Source organism: Mustela putorius, unplaced genomic scaffold (genome assembly GCF_011764305.1).
Source record: "Mustela putorius furo isolate JIRA1106 unplaced genomic scaffold, ASM1176430v1.1 tig00000508_pilon_pilon_pilon, whole genome shotgun sequence".
Taxonomy (NCBI): Eukaryota; Metazoa; Chordata; class Mammalia; order Carnivora; family Mustelidae; genus Mustela; species Mustela putorius.
Genome location: NW_025421402.1, coordinates 7,277,386 through 7,297,844, shown reverse-complemented (window position 1 = coordinate 7,297,844; position 20,459 = coordinate 7,277,386). Strand labels below are relative to the sequence as shown.

Genomic DNA, 20,459 nt, shown 5'->3' with positions numbered 1-20,459 from the left:
GTATAAGAAAGTGGTCCAGTTTCATTCTTCTGCATGTTGCTGTCCAGTTTTCCTAACCATTTATTAAAGAGACTGCCTTTTTTCCATTGGATATTCTTTCCTCCTTAGTCAAAGCTTAGTTGACTATACAGTTGTGGGTCCATTTCTGGGTTCTCTATAGTATTGGAATCATAAAGCCATATTACACTTCTTCTTTTCCAATTCCCACACCAATGACAGGTCTTACTCTTTGCCTTTATAAGTGTATATACACAGAAACCTCCTCTACAATCCATTATCTTCATGCTGTGAGAGATTCTTATCTTTCGCACACTTGCCTAACAGCAATTTGACTAGTTTCCCTATTTTCATTTCTGTTTCAGTCTTAATCCATCCTGTTAATCAATTCAACTGTTTCTTGCAAAGCTCTTTCAAATACATATATCCTTTCCATTCCAGCCAAAATATCCCACAAAATATATAAAGGCAGCCTTCTAATCTGTGGCATATTACTAGCTTTAGCTTCATACCACTTGCATAGATCTATCTTATGCTCTGTATCACAGAATATTCTCAGTCCTACCAGTCTCTGACTTTATTACTGATTTTCCTGATTACAGATACAAACACATCCTGTTGACCTCACACCCACCAAGGCTTTTGGATCTTTGGTGTTTGTATTATATCAGTAGTGCAATCTGGAATTAGCTACCTTAGCTCAGCAGCTCTTGATCCTGCTCAGCCTCAGGACGATGGACCTCAAGGGCAAATCTGTATTAGATATTTCTCCCTTGGGCTTACACCATTAACTATCAAAATACTTTTTCTAAAATCTTGCTACTTTCTTGTTCATATATCTAAGTACTTCCCATTGCCTATAAGGTTTAAACTGAGTTTAAACCTATTTTGTTACCTAAAGTACCCCCAGAGTCAGGTTCAATATACATCTCCAATATTATGTTTAGTGGACAACCGAGATGTTAGTAATACAAAGCTTTTTTACTAGGATCAAACTGGACTCTCTAGTGTTAACAAAAGAAGCACATTATGCAGTTCCTTGCTCTGGAACGTCCTGTGCTTTCCACCTACACAAATCTTATTCACCTTTCAAAGTCTGGTTCAAATCCTCATATCCTGTAACTCACAATAATGTCTTCCTCTTTGAAATCAGAAAAACACAGTTTCACTCAGTTGGTGTTTAATTCATTAGTAATAAAGTGATATTATATATTGCTATCAAATTTTTATGTTTAAATTGTAGTTTGTTAATTAAAGTGTAAGACTTGGGAATCAGAAAAAATGTCTTATCTCTGTATCGCACTTTTAAGGAAACACTAGTGCAATTGTACATGCATGGCACAGAGTTTTTGATTAGTCAGGTTACTACATAGACATTTTCCTAGTAAGTGTTCTGACTTATTTTACTTAGAGCTTTTGGGAACTCTCAGGTATTTAAAACTAGATAATGTGGAGAATTTCAGGTTTTCCTCTGAGCTGTTCTCTTATTATTCTGCATATTTTGTTTTATTTCTCCAAATATGTATGAACTCAGAAGTACAGAATTTCCGCTGCTACTTCCTTCTTTTATACCTCTACAATTCTACAATGCTTTTTATAATATTATACATAGAAATACATAAAATGAATTTGTTTATTGAACATAGAAATTAGACTGGCAGTTTCTAAGCATTTATGACACAAGAGGTAGAAACAAAAATATAGAAATAAATAAATTACTAGTTTCCTAAAAATAAATAGCTTCTGTGAAATAGGAGATCAACTTACACAACATCGTTCAGCTCTAGTCTGGTATCTGGAGACGGGTTAATCAGGATGTAGGAGAGGGTACTTTGATGATCATTCATTTCATCTAGAAGATAAATAAATGCCAAGTTTGTTATACTACTTACAGAAAATTACAGGAATTACTGTAGAGCATCTAATCTTCAAACCATATAGCTGTCCATGAGAACTTGCCATAGTTTTGCCCACAGCATGATTGTGTACATAACTTTGACTATTTTCAAATGACTGTCATTGGAAATATCTGACAGGTACTCATTTTTTGTTCCAACAGATGATAAAAATAAAGTATCTAACTCTGTTCAGAAAAACTACAGTTATATTATACCCTTTAAGCTATTACACTGAAAAAGTATTTCTATTAAAGAACTATCTAGACAAGATGTTCATTAATTTATTATGCCTTCTCAATTATAAAAAATAATTGTGCTTAAAGATGGCCATCCCAGATATGAATATGCATACGGGAAATGCTGTGAAAAATCATCTGATGACATTCTGTTTAAAAAACACAACAGAAATGTATCTAAAAAGCTTGAAGGCTCTAAATATGTTTTGCATTGTTACAGGATATATCTGATATAGGTTATGCTAATGCTTTTGCAAAATACAAAGAATCCTGTAGAACAGAATTAACTGTAAGTTTCAAGGGAGGTGTATTACTAAATTTTTTGTTGTTCCTCTAAAACAATATGTATTTTTAAAATAAAAGGCTTTGTCTTTTTAATTTTTTCAATTCACTCTGAAGACATTGTCACTCTTCAAGTTTGGAGAGCTAACTTGGTATTATATAGGACGCTGAAAAATAAAACAGCTTTGAAATCTCAGCTTTTTAGCTGTCAAAGTTCAAATCCTGATAAGATGTATATATAAAACCATGTGGACATGTACTTCAATAAACATTAATCCTCTCAAGGGTGACATTTTTAGGCTGTGAAGGTACTGTTTAAAATCCTGCTCTAGAGCCACACATAGTATCCTTCTACCCACTTCAGTTACAGATAAGCTTGGTTTCTAAAACAAGGTACTAAATTTTGCAGCTTGATCCAAAGTCTAAAAATATATTTCATACCGATGGAGATACATAGTACTCAAATGCATAAAGTTAAAATAAAAGTCTTTTTTAGGTCAACATAGTTGACTGATAATTTCCTGCACTGGAAAATAGATATCATTTTTGCTAAATAATGTCTACCACTGTGTTCCTCTAACTAGAAACTTACCACTTGAATGTGTAAAATTTAATAATATTTTCAGTGATGATAGTTTAAGTTGTCATGTAGATGTGTCCAATTTTTAAAGTCTATACATGAAAATCCTTATCTTACAAGGAAGATAAACTGCAGTATAATCAAACTTACCATAAGTTTGCAAGTAAAACTATTATAATCATAAAATCATCAAATTTATATTCCAAAAAAAGGAACATATTTGGTTGCATATCTCTAGGGCGGACACAAGGAATAGTATCCTGGCAGATGGATAAGTGTTGTTGGACCATATAGAGAATGCCTGGTGAAATCTGAATTTCAGATAAAAACTAATAAATTTTGGTATAAATATGTCCCAAATACTGTTTGTGGCATTCTTATACTAAAACATTCATATGTTGTTTATCTGATATTCAAATTTAACTGAGAATCCTGTATTTTCACTTGTATCCTGTATTTTAAACCTGTCCATTATACTTGGGGGTAAATGGCTAACTCAAACAGTTGGAGCTCAGAATTCTAATGAATATAATATGATGACCTTACTTTAAATAAGGTAAAATTCCGACTCAAAACATATTATACGAGCAGGCGATGACCAAGATTCCTTTTCTAGATAAAAAGGAATTTTGATTTATCTCTACTTTTTGAGAAACTTTCCCCTTATGAGAATATCCACAAGGGCCATACAAAGGAACAGATCGATAGTACATTCTAGAGACTTAAGCAGGCTACCCAAAATAAAACCGGTCTAGTAGAGAATCTCCACCTCATTTGGGTATGTATAACTCAACTTCTTATATAAACAGTGGCATTATTGAAATTTCTCATATAAACAGTGAACAATGTTAAACAATGGCATTAGAGAAAACAATTTTAACAAATAACTTTTCAGTCAATATCAATACCCAACCCTTCTCCTTGATTATTAACACAATGTTGCACTCATTTGCCTTCTGGCATGAAGTCATGGTTTGCCGGTTACAGGTGTAAAAACTGTGGAAATAACTGAGAACTTTATAGCAGTAGTCATAACTATTGTGTTGATAATTTTTTTCTGCTCAAGTAATCTGTTTTATTTATCATTCTGAAGATTTTCATCTTTCCATGCACTCCAGAAATTGAAGGAAATGTTAATGTGCTCAATTCAGTGATCCCATATGATATATATCAAGACATGGGTTACACAATCAGAATTCATCACACTCCTGGTTTCTTCCTCACTCCCCCGCCCCCACCCCCTCACTGACTTCTCCTCAGTGTTAGGTTAAAAGAAATTAAAATAAATGGCTGAGTTCAAAGTTATTCTCTCTTTGTCTTTCATGTCTGCCTTGCTGTCGAGTTAATTCTGGTCTGTTTTGTTGGAAAGTTCAGCAGTTTATTCTTCTCTTTGTGACTCTGTGATTAAGAATTAGGAAGCAAGGTTTTAAAAATCTACTGTGGTTGTGGTCACATATCAAAACGATATTCCATGATCTAGTTTTACCACTGCCAGGTCTGGTATTACTGTCTCTACTGGCCATTCCTTATATTTATTTGTTATTTCTGAATTCTGGAAGGGAAACTGTGGTAGGTTTCCTGCCATAATCATAATCATCACCACCATCATCATCATTGGTGGTGACAAAGTCCCAGTAAATGAAATAAGGCTCTTTATTACCAAAACTACAACATATTTAGTGAATAAAATAAAATTGCCCTGGAATATTTGGTTCAGAATCAGAACCAGAATCAATATTTTATTTCCTATAAGGAAAATATGTGCTAAGAAATCTGTTGTGAGCATATTCAATGTGTTCCTGACAATTAATTTCTGACCCTGGCAAAATAAAAATCATTGTATCATTATATATTTATATTGTTTTGCTGAAATTACTTCCTCATTGATATAATTATCTTAAATGAAGCTATTCTTGTGAAAAATTAAAATAAGTATAGCAGAATATTGAAAATGTTAAAAGACATTGTCAAATTTAAAAAAAATTGTCAAATTAAAAAAATTTCTAGTACTATTTACCAATAAATTTATTTTGCTGTATTAATTAGCATATGCAATTATTCAATCAAAATCTACATAGAGCAAATATTCTGCTTAGAATATTTCATGTCAGTAGATCCCATTAAGAAAGGAAAAAGATTTATCCTTTTTATCCTCCCACTGTTCTTACAAAATAGTTCCTGTTGACAAATTTTAAGAGTATTTTCACATAAGGAGAATAAATTTTATCAGAAAGAAATTTAAATTTTACATACATTGATGTAGGTTTCACTAAATATTTCCAAAAACATAACCATTATGTGTTATGTAATTAAAGAGACGATTGAATAATACAAAGATATCAATAAGAGACTCAGTTAAGAATGCAGATTCTGAAACCAGAGCGCCTGCATTAAAATCCAGCTTTTCCAATTACTCATGCTAAGGCCTTAGGCAAATTACTTAATTTCTTTTAAGCTCTTGTGCTTAGTTTTAATTTCTTGTGCTGTAAAATGGGGGAAACAGTAGTGCTATCTTATAGGTTATTGCTCAAATTAAATTATAAATGAATAATAAAAATAATTTAAAAGTAACAATATAAGCATACAGTTCTTAGAATCGGTACCTGATTTATATCAAGTGCTGTATAAAGGTTTCTCATTACTATTGTAGTGGCAAAATCCATCCATAACTTGTAAAGAATAACCATCTAGGTATGGAAATATGAAGGTGTTAGCATGCAAAGACAGGAAAGAAAAGTGTTCAAAGAGAACAGCAATGGGAAGCTCAGTTAAAATTGCAGAAAACAGGCCCTTGCGGATGGACTAAAGTGACAAAGAAGGAGATTAACTGTGGACAATGTTGAAAGTCAAACTAGGACCAGATCCTTTAGCACTTTATAGACCTTGATCAGAAGCTCAAATTTTATTCTAAAAGCAATGGGAAGCCATGAGAGGGTTACGAGGGTGGGAGACTGAGTGGTATGATCTAATTTCCTATGAATATATCACCTCACGTGGCTGCTCTATGGGAAATGGACATTAGGGCTCAAACCTGGGCTCAAGAAGAGTAGATGAACAGTATAGAGACCCAGGTGAAAGATGATGGGGGCTTGGGAGCAATGGAAATGGAGGATACTTGGAAGGAGAGAAGAACAGATAGCTAGAGAACCTGAGAGAGTGAAGGTGGAGAGAGACAGGGAGGAAGGAAGGGAGGAATGAGGGAGGGAGGAAAGGAGACACTGAGATTGTTTTAGAAGGGAGATTCAGCAGCATGTATGGATGAATGAGTGCAACAGCAGATACAGCAGCATATATGCTGATGAGAAAAGCAAATAATGATGAAGAAATTGATGTTGTACTAGACTGATGGTATATTTTTCTTCAGTCACTGCAAGAAATACCTTATTGAGGAAAATAAATACTCGCAGTTGCACAGTGCTTACTTCTACGTAGTCCAATAATCCAAATAATCAGTGATAGCAAAGCCCACCCATGATTTAATTTTCCCTCTTCTGAACTTCTAAGCATGTTACGTGTTATCCAGCTATAAAACTAGCTAGTTTTGGGGCGCCTGGGTGGCTCAGTGGGTTAATTCTCTGCCTTCCGCTGGGGTCATGATGCATGACCTGCTCAGCAGGGGGCCTGCTTCCTCCTCTCTGCCTGTGTCTCTGCCTACTTGTGATCTCTGTCTGTCAAATAAATAAATAAAATCTTAAAAAAAAAAAAAACTAGCTAGTTTTATAGTGCTGACCTAATTTGCTCATGTTTCAGTTTAGTACCAAGCTATGCTTATGAGTACAGCTATTTTGTAAATTTACAGAACTTACCAGTCTATTTGGGGGGTTGGGGGAAGTGGTTAGAGGTAAGGGTAAAAGAATCATTCTATTTAAAATCATTCTTATTACCTTCTAATAATTTAAAACTATTTTATGATACACAAGATAAAAATCAGGACTCTTTTAACCTCACTTCATATAAACCATTAAGAAATCAAGATTATAATTAGAACAATCTAGAATTGTTTAAAATTAATGGAACAAATGGTGAGTGCTCTGAATTGTGTAATACTGATAATACACAGACCTGTATCCCTGAAGCAAATAACACATTATATGTTAATAAAAAAATTAGTGAAACAAGTAGCATGATATAAAGTCAAGCTTCAGAAACTGTTCAGTTTCAACTCTGCCAAGAATTACTCCAAACTAGCTTCATACACAAAACTAGCTCTTTTAGGCCCAATTTCCCTTTTAAAATACAGTATTCAATATTTCCTAACCTTTTAAAATCCATTACCTTTATAAATATTAAAAAACCAAACCAACTTGCAATTTTCTAATGTGATAGAGAATTCAAAATTGAAGATATTATGTATTTTTATGCTTTTACTATTAACCTCTTTGTTTCTTTAAATTTTTGTTGGGTTTATAGACAATGCAGAGTTGAGTCTTGCCTCTTTTAATTTAATTATGATGACTTCTTTTCATTGAAATGCTTAATCCCTTTATATTTAAAGCAAATATCAGTAAAGTTGGGTTTAAATCTACCTCTTGCTAGTTGTTTTATTTGCCCCATATGGTTTTTTGTTCCTCTCTTCTACCCTCTCTACTTGTTAGATTAATTGAGATTTTAAAAATTTCTTTTTATAATTATTCTTATTTATTTGCATCATTGGTTATTAAATGCATCACTTTGATTTAATTATTTTGTAGTTTCTCTTGGTCATTATTTGGCAAATGTTTTCCTGTAAAGGGCCAGGTAGTAAATATTTCAGGCTTTGGGGCCATATGATCTGTTGCATTTATTAAATTTATTTTTACACTGTAAAGTGAAAGTGGCCATAGATAGAACAAATAAGCAAGGATGGTTGCTTTTTTTTTTTTTCACCTCCCCTTCCAATGTATTTAATTTACATTTTTTTTTAATATAATTTTTTATTTTTTATAAACATGTATTTTTATCCCCAGTGGTACAGGTCTGTGAATCACCAGGTTTACACACTTCACAGCACTCACCAAAGCACATACCCTCCCCAATGTCCATAATACCACCCCCTTCTCCCAAACCCCCTCCCCCCAGCAACCCTCAGTTTGTTTTGTGAGATTAAGAGTCACTTATGGTTTGTCTCCGTCCCAATCCCATCTTCCTTCGTTTATTCTTCTCGTACCCACTTAAGCCCCCATGTTGCAACACCACTTCCTCATATCAGGGAGATCATATGATAGTTGTCTTTCTCCGCCTGACTTATTTCGCTAAGCATGATACGCTCTAGTTCCATCCATGTTGTCGCAAATGGCAAGATTTCATTTCTTTTGATGGCTGCATAGTATTCCATTGTGTATATATACCACATCTTCTTGATCCATTCATCTGTTGATGGACATCTAGGTTCTTTCCATAGTTTGGCTATTGTGGACATTGCTGCTATAAACATTCGAGTACACGTGCCCCTTTGGATCACTACGTTTGTATCTTTAGGGTAAATACCCAATAGTGCAATTGCTGGGTCATAGGGCAGTTCTATTTTCAACATTTTGAGGAACCTCCATGCTGTTTTCCAGAGAGGTTGCACCAGCTTGCATTCCCACCAACAGTGTAGGAGGGTTCCCCTTTCTCCGCATCCTCGCCAGCATCTGTCATTTCCTGACTTGTTGATTTTAGCCATTCTGACTGGTGTGAGGTGATATCGCATTGTGGTTTTGATTTGTATTTCCCTGATGCCGAGTGATCTGGAGCACTTTTTCATGTGTCTGTTGGCCATCTGGATGTCTTCTTTGCAGAAATGTCTGTTCATGTCCTCTGCCCATTTCTTGATTGGATTATTTGTTCTTTGGGTGTTGAGTTTGCTAAGCTCTTTATAGATTCTGGACACTAGTCCTTTATCTGATATGTCGTTTGCAAATATCTTCTCCCATTCTGTCAGTTGTCTTTTGATTTTGTTCACTGTTTCCTTTGCTGTGCAAAAGTTTTTGATCTTGATGAGATCCCAATAGTTCATTTTTGCCCTTGCTTCCCTTGCCTTTGGCGTTGTTCCTAGGAAGATGTTGCTGCGGCTGAGGTCGAAGAGGTTGCTGCCTGTGTTCTCCTCAAGGATTTTGATGGATTCCTTTCGCACATTGAGGTCCTTCATCCATTTTGAGTCTATTTTCGTGTGTGGTGTAAGGAAATGGTCCAATTTCATTTTTCTGCATGTGGCTGTCCAATTTTCCCAGCACCATTTATTGAAGAGGCTGTCTTTTTTCCATTGGACATTCTTTCCTGCTTTGTCGAAGATTAGTTGACCATAGAGTTGAGAGTCTATTTCTGGGCTCTCTATTCTGTTCCATTGATCTATGGGTCTGTTTTTGTGCCAGTACCATGCTGTCTTGATGATGACAGCTTTGTAATAGAGCTTGAAGTCCGGAATTGTGATGCCATCAACGTTGGCTTTCTTTTTCAATATCCCTTTAGCTATTCGAGGTCTTTTCTGGTTCCATATAAATTTTAGAATTATTTGTTCCATTTCTTTGAAAAAGATGGATGGTACTTTGATAGGAATTGCATTAAATGTGTAGATTGCTTTAGGTAGCATAGACATTTTCACAATATTTATTCTTCCAATCCAGGAGCATGGAACATTTTTCCATTTCTTTGTGTCTTCCTCAATTTCTTTCATGAGTACTTTATAGTTTTCTGAGTATAGATTCTGTGTCTCTTTGGTTAGGTTTATTCCTAGGTATCTTATGGTTTTGGGTGCAATTGTAAATGGGATTGACTCCTTAATTTCCCTTTCTTCTGTCTTGCTGTTGGTGTAGAGAAATGCAACTGATTTCTGTGCATTCATTTTATATCCTGACACTTTACTGAATTCCTGTATAAGTTTTTTTTTTTTTTAAAGCAAAAACACATGTGCTATACTTTGTTATCCTTGCTCTACGGTTTACAATATACAGCTTGAACTTCTCAGTGGCTACACTTAAATAACTGCCACTTCATGTGTAGTGTAACAAGCTTGCTACATTAGATCTTGATTACTCCATTCCTATTATTTGAGTTATTGTCATACATTTTTGCTTCTATATATTCTATAAATTCTATAAATCTTAAAATGTTTGTTATAAGCAAATTAATTATCTTTAGCAAAAAAATAATTATTTTTAGTAAAATAATTAATTGTAATTAATTGTAATTAATTATTTTTAGCAAAAAATTATCTTTAAATAAATGCATAAATTAGAAACATAAATTTGATATTTTCTCAATATTTACATTTCTTTTTATCTTTTTTAAAAGGTTTTTGCTTTGTTTTGTTTTGTTTTGTTTTTTAATAATCTCTAACATCCAACATAGGGCCGGAACCCAGGACCCCAAGAGTCACATGTTCTTCTCACTGAGCCAGCCCGTTGCCCCAACCATTTCTTTTTCGATCTAAATTTCTGCGGGGCATGAAATTTCTTCTGTCTTAAGAACTTCCTTTAATATTTTTTTCATAGTGCAGATCTGTTGTTGACAACTTCTCGCACCTTTTGTTTGTCTAAAACAGTCTTTATTTGCTTTTATTATTAAAATATATTTTTATTGTGTATAAAGTTTTAGGTAAACTATTTTTTTCAGTACTCCAAAGATGTTCCTTTATTGTGTTTTGGTTTGCAAAGTTTCTGTCAAAAAGTCTGCTGTCATCCTTGCATAGCTACTCCTCAAACAATGCAGAATTAGTGCTGCCAACTTCCTGTGCAGTAGAAAATCTGCTTATAACAGATGATTCCCCCAAACTTGACTACCGATAGCCTACTATTGACTAAGGGCCTTACAAATAAATAGTCACTTAACATATATTTGTATATGTATTATACTGTTCTCTTACAATAAAGTAAGCTAGAGAACAAATGTTTTAAGGAAAATCATGAGAAAATACATTTAGATTACTGTATGTGTATTTATTGAAAACAATCCACATATAAGTGGACCTGCACAGTTCAATTTGTGTTGTTTAAGAGTCAAGCATATTTGTTTTTCATTCATAAAGTGACCTTTTCCTCTGGCTCCTTTTGAAGTCTTTCAGCAATTTTGTATACTGTCTTGGCATTATTTCATTTGTTACATGGTTTGAGTTTCACTGGGCTTCTAAGATCTTGAGTAGAGTTCCCATCAAATTTGGAAAAATTATGGTCATTATTTCTTCAAATATCCATTCACTTCTTTCCTTTTGGGACACCAATTACATGACTACTTTATACTGTCCCATCAGTAAGTAACACTATCTTTTCAAGTGTTTTTTTACCCTCTCTCTCTTCTGCATTTTGGATAGTCTATTGCTATGGCTTTATGATCACTGATATTTTCTTCTGCAGTAGTTATCCTGATGTTGATGTCATCCAGCATACATTTCATTTTGAAACTGCATCATAAATTCTGTCCTCTACAAAGTTCAGTATGGTCTCTTTTATATCTTTAGTTTCTCTCCTTATCATCCTTCCATGTTCCTCAATATCTTGGACATATAAACCATACTGTAATAACTACTTTAATCTTCACATTTTTCTGGACCTGTTTCTTTAATAGATTTTTCTACTGGGAAAGCTCATATATATGTATGTATAATATTTTATTTTGGGTCCACCTCCTTGCCTTCTAGCCTGTATAAGGCTTAATTCATTTGATTCTTTTTCCTCAAGTAATAAAGTTATATGCTTTCTTTTGTCCAGAGTCTGTCTGCATACTATTGATCTATATTTTTTTAGTTATTTAAATTGAAAAGATAAATAGTCATCATAACTGGAAGTTTCTTTTTGTTATTTTAATACAATTAGGAAGCCATTCTCTGCTCTCTCAAAAACTATTGAGTAAGAAGTTCATTCAACCAATAAACTTTTTTTCTCAATGGTAAAAATTATTTCATTTTATTCAAATTGGCCACATTTTCTTACACACATGCTAAAACACATTTGAACTTCTAGTCATAATGATAAAATATATGTATATTTGAATGCAATTGACTGTGGTATTAAATTATGTAAAAATATTGATATCATTGAAAAATCAATGTTCTGGGAAGGACATGTTACAAATCCATGAAACAAAACTATATAGTCTTAATTTAGGGATATATGAAAAATTCATTGCCCAAATAGTTCTATTTATCAGAAATCATTATCAGCTAAACAACTGCCCCCTTTGAAAGCTTCATTACTTTATCTATTGAGAAAACCACTGAGTTTGTTTTTTTCTATTAATATTCTATATACAGAATGAGATGAACATAAAACAAGCACATCTATGTATCCTTCTGTTTCTGACTGCCATCTCATGTGAATCAGTTCTGGAAATACAGAGTAACATAAAATCATCCATATTCTGGGAATCTACACTGGGAGCGTTTTGACTTTGCATGTCAATATTGTTATACTTATTTTTATTGGAAAAAGGTAAACAAAACATTTCAAAAATAATAAAAATTTAATATTGATTTTTTTGAAGTACTAAATTGTTGATGAAGTTGCTACAGTGACCTCAGATATTCATATTATTCCTCCTAAGTACTAAAACTTGCAAAACATTCTAGAAGAAATATCTAGCTATGGTACCTTTTCCCTCTTTGGTAATTTGTTTTAGAAAAATTGTCAATAATATTGTATTAGACAAGGTACCTGATTTATTGACTAAGATTTGGGGGAAATTTTTTTAAAACATAAAAATGATAATTGGTTTATAAAAATATGAGATGTTGATGACTGTTACTAGTACTACTACTACTACTACTACTACTACTATTGCTATGGCTACTACTACTTATACCACTACCTTATCTATCATAACTTTGGGTTGGAATAATAATCCTTTTGGTTAATTTTGCTTATTTCTTTCCATAAGAAAGAGAATGAAAGAATTAAGTCTCCTTATTGTCTAAAAACAAAACAAAACAAAACAAAAACAAAAACAAAAACAAAAACATAAAATAAACTAGTACTCGTTTAATTTGTCCATTATTTCAGGCATTTATAAATCTACTTCAGAAAGAAACTAAGACCTTCTAATAGATGTAATGAAAGTCAGTGGATAACTACTAGTTACTTCTTTGTCACTTAAAAGGATTTTATTTTTTTTTCTATCTTCGCATTTCATCTTCTAGTAACAGTATGAAGCTTACAATCCATGTCAAAATTGGTTAACACCCGTAGGAGCAGTCATACTGGGAAGACTTACTTGCCACTTTATACTTAATAGTGTGTGCCATTCTGGGAACTAATCATTAAGAATCTGTCAAAAGTTAGAAAGAATAATTTTTTGTGAATGTGAGAGCTATTATAAACAGATTGCTGAAGAATAGTGCCAGCTATGAACATAAAGATAAGTATAATTATTCATATTTGCAGATAGCTTACAGATTAAAAAGTTGGTTTTTTTAACATACATTTTATTATTTTATACCACACCCCTTTAGGAAGACTTTATTATCCTTATTTGATGGTTAAAGAACGTGAATTTCAGGGCGATAGTGACTTTACCAAAAACACATGGCCAGTTTGTATACAATGCCATGAATTTTGAGAGGAAGTTTTAGAAATTATATTGAAGAAATTTCTCCCAAAAATTCAATGGGAAGAAAGCAGAATTTGGAGATTTTCACTTTAGCTATTTTACCAAAATATAGAGGTCCTCAAATTCCATCTTTCAAATCTTTGGGCAAGATGTGTTGTAGAATTGAATTTTTAGATTTAGAAAATAATATTGGCCACACCATGTATATTATGCAATATCACATGAAAGGTTACTTACCTTCCTGTCAAAACACCTACAAGTTTACTGCATTTAAAACATGAGTATTTCCTCATTTCCAATTATCTAAGCAAAAGGTTCCAACTAGGGTCTTTTTCTTGTATTTCAACTTCTTCATTAATGGCTCAAACTTAAAAAACATGCTCATTTCTCTCTGATCTTCAAAACAAACATTTTCTCTTCCCTCTCCGCTTTCCCATCAGTTAGCTTCATGTTCTCACCTCTCCTTCACAATGAAACTTCTTAAAAAGTATCTACTATGCTAGACAGATAATTGTCTCTCAGTAGGGAAATTCTTCTCGTCTTCTTTAATGTTAGATTTGGGCCACCAAAAATAAGACATATTCCTTGCCAATGGGACATAACAGAAATGGTGAGTACAGTTACTTGACAGTATGTTTTAACTGAAGAGATCTTTCCTTCTCTGATATCTCCCTCCTTCCTATTTGATGCAATGTGGACAAAATAATTGGAGTTCCCACATCTATCTTGTACTGTGACATGACTTCAGCAATAGAAGCAATAAATGGTAAAGCAATGAGATAGAACATTAAATTTCCAATACCTTGGGGTTTCTAATATATTTAAATCCACTATATTCAAATCCTTACCTCACATCCTTCCTCAAGCTACTCAAATTTGGCTTGCACACATACCATGTAACTGATACTACTTTCACCAAGGTCCATCCATAACCTATCACTATACTCAATAACACTCTTTGATGTTATCAATCATTATCTCAGTCCAATACTTTCCAACATTTTTTTTCAAATCATAGTACACATAAGAAATGATATTTGTACTCACAGTGGGGTAACAGACAAAACTGCTTATGGCTGGAAGTAACCAGCCTGAGGAGTGCCTCTGACCACCCCAGGCCCCACATGGCCTTCTGAAAGCATAAAGGATCAATGTCATGATAAAACATGTAACCAATTAATAGCATACTATCATATTTTGGGCATTTCAGTTCTAGACATTTCAGTCTCTTGTTTTTAAGAAAGATTTCTTCCCTTAATATTCTTGAAATGTTTTCCAAAGTACTCTTATAGTCCTCACCAGGGGTTATTTCAACTACTCCTATGATTTTAATTAAAATCCACATGCTTTATCAGCATGTAGAGTCTCAAGTCTATATAACATCTAATTTCTTTTTCTTGAGAACCAGACAGCAGATATTCATCTTCTTTCACAGCATCACCTAGTTAGGAGTGAGTTAAATTTATTATATTTACCCCAACATATTTGTCTTATTTTTCTAAGCTCAGAGAATGTCACCACCATACGCTTAGTTCCTCAAACAAAAACCCTCAAAAGTCATCTTTTAACTCTTCCCTTTCCTTCTCCTTGATGTCTCATATCCAAGAGTTCAAAAGTAATCTATTCATTCTTTTGGAGCACGTCATCCCTAACTCAGAAAAAAGAAGATTATGACTTACGGTTAAATCAATCATCATGCATTTTTTAAAATGTATGTAAAAACATTTTTCAACTATAAATCACTATAAAATATTGATGATATGTACAAAGAACATGAGGTATAGTGGGTACATAAAGAGACACAGAGTCAAAAGTATTAAGTTAGAGTACTGACTTGACTATCTAGTAGGCTAGGAAATCATTTATATTTGAGACCCTGTTTTCTCACCTGTAAGCACTCCATTTGTTCACGCATTCAAAGTGCAGTTACTGGGTTCCTATGTGTCAGGAAATGTGTAATATGTTGGGGATACAAAGATGAAAAGATGAGTAAGACATTCCCTTTCTCTCAAGGAAGGAAAGCAAACATGCAAAATAAATTGTTTGAAAGCATGCATCCTCAGTGGAGGCAAAATTGCCCTGAGGGTGCAAAATTTGTTTGGTTTGGTTTGGTTTGGTTTGGTTGAGGTAGGAAAAGGAAAAAAAAAAACTACTCCTTTTATGTGTAAAGCACAGATGTACATACAGTAGTAATTAAATCAGTATATGGAAGATTGGTGATATCAACTGAATGCCAGTTCTGGGCTCAGCACATTATTCTTCATTATCCCATTTGTCCCTCACAAGAGACTTATAAGACAGACATTATTATTCCATTTCACGGTGATAAAAAGAGGCTTAGAGAGGTTAAATAATTCAGTGAGTCTACTGGCTGATATTAGAAATATAAGTTCCACAAGGCAGAGGTCCTATGTGAATAGGCCACTATTCTATTCCCAGTGTGGGCCAATAATATCTGTTGCATGGATGAATTATTGTGAGTTAGGAACACTTGGAGAAGTCCAGAAGCTCATGATGTGTTAGATCCCAATCCTGTTTTCATAATCCTTACGTTATTAAAGGTGGCTAGTGCATGGCCTTAGAATGGATTGATGGGCCTAGGGATGAATAGATGATTAGAATGGGACAGTGAGAGGAAGAAAGATGAAAAGAGAGAGAAAAAAGAAGGTGGGCGATACCCATTCTTCCTTTCTGTAAGAGTTAGTGTGAGAATTCAATTAACAAATTTATAAATAATTTAAAAAAAAACACACACAACACAGAGAATAACTAAATGCAAGGTACCTGATAGAAGTTTCATTAGCAAAAACATAATATGTGCCCTGATGATTCTCCCATGTATCCAGTTCATGCATTTTTGTGTCTCTTAGAGTCAAACTGTTATCTTTCACACTGCTTACAGGACCAGCCTTGAGTTACAATGTTCATGAAACACAGCTGGAACTTGGATGAACAATCATTTACTAGAACTTTCCAAAAAAGAAAGAGTAGCTGAATAATAACTAACAAAAGTACACACAAATAAAGGACTATAGTTCTATAAGAAATACAATCATACTGTCATCACATTAGCAAAGAGCTATTGTTTTTAAAAGGAACATCTAATTTTCTTTGAATTTACTCTTTGTGTAAGACCGTGTGTGATTATATTAAAATTACTGGTAATAGATGAGTCTGTATCACATTTAAGTAAGTCATAAGGAATTATTTCAATTACATATGGAATCCTGACTCCAACACATTTCAACTGTATGTCCTTGAACAAGGTCTTTAAGCTCTAAGCTTCAAATTCTTAGGGTAAAGTGGGACACCTATCCACTCAGGATTATGAAGAGTAATGAGAAAAATACACATAAAGAACCTAGCATAGTTCTTGAAGGTTGTTAACTTCTTTTAAACTCTCTAATTCAATAATTAAATTTCTCTCTATATACATTGTTTCAAGTTGAGACTTTAGTAATAAAGATGAGATGGGACAAATATAGAATGCATTCCAATTTTCCCTAACCTGCAAGATATTTATATTATCTTATTTTCTGGTTTACTCAAGTTACATATATAAAACAAACCTACTTTGTTTATCATTTGGCTTTACTCTAAGTTGACTAAATTTCTTTTTTAAATAAAATTCATAGAGTAGTAATCAATATATTTTAAAATTATCCTTGCATTATTTATTTAAGCTATGCTTTTTGGTCTCTATGGCAATCATAGATCAACACAGGAACTTAATAATTATTGATGCAGATCTATATTATATGAAATCAAGTACTATTTGAGCTTCAAATTAAAGCTTTTGAAGACTTTTGTTTCTGGTCCACAAGGAACTAAACAAATTTTATGGAAACATTTTGGTTCATTTGTGTCTGGTACATTTAGTTACTTGCCAATGCCTCAAATTCATTTTATACTAGTTCCTAGAAAAAGATGTGGTTTGGGTGTGTGTGGGAGTGTGTGTGTGTGTGTGTGTGTGTGTGTGTGTGTGTGTGTGTGTGAGAGAGAGAGAGAGAGAGAGAGAGAGAAAGAGAGAGAGAGAGAAAGCATGACAGAATGGGATCTAAATATCAGACATGCTATTAAGAAGCTAATTAGCAGGTTATTTCCTTCTCTCTAAAATGGAAGAGTTTTGGAGAAAATTAAAATTAAGATAATTCACATAATAAGTTTAGCAGAGTGTCTAGAGAACTGACAAATACTTAACATTTTTAGCGTTTACTTTCACTGTCATCACTATAATTTTCTGTATTAGATATATGTCAGTAGTTCCTTCAAACTGGCCTGTGAAACAAAAATGTGATTCTTAACTTACTAAATTGGAACCAACTATGCAAAGACTATGGCAAGAATCACAAGTCCATAGCATACAATACTTTTAAAGAGCATACCATATCCTACTGTAGAAAGACCCAAGTGTTTCATTCTATTTTTCACAAGTTCAGCAAGCTCTTGTCTTTCTGACCTCCTGTAGAGGTTCAGTCGCTGCTGGGTTATTTTCTCAGCTGTTTTACCAGAGTGTTTTGGACCTTTTCTGCTCAGTCTTCGTGCCCACTGCATGCTCTTTCTCCGTAGTAAGGGATGGTCTGACTGGTCACTGGAGGTTGAGTTGCGGTGGTTGCTTCGGTGATGACTTTGATCTTTGGAGTCTTTGGTGTCTTCCCACTCTTCTACGCTGATGGATATCTGAGACTTTAAAGGAAATGGATATTGATAATTAGATATTTTAGAAACAGTTGAAATTTGGAGATAGGCTAATAATTTTGCCAATAACTTGGTATCATTATATATCTCATGAGAGTTTTCCCAGAAAAAACAAAATCATAATCATTGATTCACTTTGCTGTTATTAAAAATATTATTTGAAAATACACTGAACTTATATATGAAGCAGATAAAATAGCTTTGCATCTCCAGTATACGGTTTTATGAAAAGATTTAACTTTTCATGCATCCTGCTATAAAATGACTAGCTCGCATAGAGATGTTTGGAACCATAAATAAACAAAAAAATAATTTAAATTCAAATAAAGTCAATGTAATGGACTTTTCTAAATCTACAAATGTATTTTATATGAAATTTAAATAAAGATTATGAAAATTGTTTTACTTCTGGAATTAATATTTTAAAAGGGTTTTAAATTATTGCTCTTTCTAAAGATGGCATTGGGATGAAACTTTGTAAAATGTGATTTTTAAAAATTCACTATTCTGAGCCAGAAGAAAATAAAAAGCACTTTTTAATTCATACATTAGTTATTCACCACATAAACCTTTTTTTGATTAAAACATTAAAACATATTTCAGGAACCATTCTCAGTATCCTAAGTGAAAAATGTAAATATTAAATTTCACAAATGCATTCGAGAATCACACAAAAACACTTAAATCAGGCTATTCTCCAGAGGAAGGAAAAACAATGAACGAATTCAGAAAGTCTATTTTAATTTACTTCCATACTACTAAATCTGATTTTAAAGTAAGAAGCTTTCCTTTGATTGTAGGCCCTTAAAAAATAAGACCTTCCTGTTTCAAACTGTTGCTTTTCATACCAGAAAGTTAAATGAAATGCAATATAGTTCAAAGCAGGAAGTCTTACTTAACTAAAACCATGCAAATGCAAATGGACAGTTTCCTGAATTATACTGTGCATAACACCAACATTCATGAATCTGCCAACTCTGTTTCCCTTCTATTGACTAAAGTTTGAAATTCAGCTCTAATATGCATGTTTTGTTGGCTTGTAAAGTAATAGAGTTTAAATTACCAATTTAACTAAGGTCAAGAGGTAGATCCAATAAAATCCTTTAAAAGTGAATATAAATTATGGAGTCTCGGTCAATGATTTGCATACAATTCCTACTGGCAAGCTATGAAACTATCTCACACTTAAATTCAATGAAAAATTTAAATATTCTTCCCTACTTCTGTTTAAAAACAATATGGAATATTAAAAACAGTTTAACTTTCAAGTCTCCACAGTAAGAGAGCATTTTATTAAATATTTTTAGAAAATATTTGAGATATAGAATTTAAACTGCAAGTATTAGAATGTAGACAGCTGCATGGTTTTACAATAATGGGTACCTTTATAAGTCTTAACTTCCTCTAGTCTCACATATCTGATAATATACTGAAAACCCTCTTCTGTGAAAGTAAAATATATACACCCTTGAGTAATATCTACCATCAGTAAAGAACATCGATCTTTGTTCAGTAGTTTCAGTTTTTATGTACTCTATAGCAAAAATGAAAACATTCATATTTAGACATTTGTCTTGCAGAGTTTAGTTAATCACAATTTTACATTTATTTGAAGTGATCTTTCTAGTCATTGGTTTCTGTGAGTAATAGTTTGATTTCCTACAAATATGTGGAAATAGTAGCCTTGCCAGTCCCATAATTCAAGTAGAGGATGAAACACTATCTGTCTTTGTGAATGCTTTTTCTTAGTTATGTATATGAGGAATTGTATCAAGTAAGCATCTAAAAGATGAAATGAAGCCTATATGTGTATTAGTTAAACATTACTGAATACCCTATTCATCATTGTTTTGAACTTCCTTAAGAAAAGAATAACATGATTTATACATACAATCTATAGGATTCAAGAAGTCTTTTTGTCAATTAATAAAATAAGTATCATTTCTTTGTATATTTTACTGTAAGTACAGAAAAAAGTAATTAGAAGGACGTTAGGGTTAATTTTAAGAAATGAACTGACAACACATAGATTGTTATCTATTTGGAATTTGTAGGTCCTTCTCTCGCCCTTCCATATGACATAATGATTATGTATAAGATTACAAATTTGAATATTTTGAATACTTCCTAACTTTGTTCCTACAACAAAACTGCTTAATCACTATGTAAAATGAGAATAATAATACCCATCTTCTACCTCAAGAAATGCCCTTCAAATTCCTATAGTACATTAATGTATAAAGAAAAATGCGCCAAGTATAAATTTCCACA

General features: G+C 33.0%; 1 protein-coding gene across 9 annotated transcripts in view; it reads right to left on the bottom strand.

The window, feature by feature from the left end:
* Window positions 1-20,459, bottom strand: part of KCNT2 (potassium sodium-activated channel subfamily T member 2) — a 345,029-nt gene that overhangs the window by 9,817 nt on the left and 314,753 nt on the right. For 7 of the 9 annotated variants that reach the window (XM_045081137.1, XM_004756478.3, XM_045081142.1 and 4 more), the window contains 2 exons: window positions 17,876-18,176; window positions 1,765-1,849 (listed from right to left, as the gene is read on the bottom strand). In XM_045081137.1, the coding sequence (XP_044937072.1) occupies window positions 1,765-1,849; window positions 17,876-18,176 (386 nt within the window). The remainder of the gene's footprint in view (window positions 1-1,764; window positions 1,850-17,875; window positions 18,177-20,459) is intronic. The other 2 variants (XM_045081140.1, XM_045081141.1) reach the window with 2 other exon arrangements.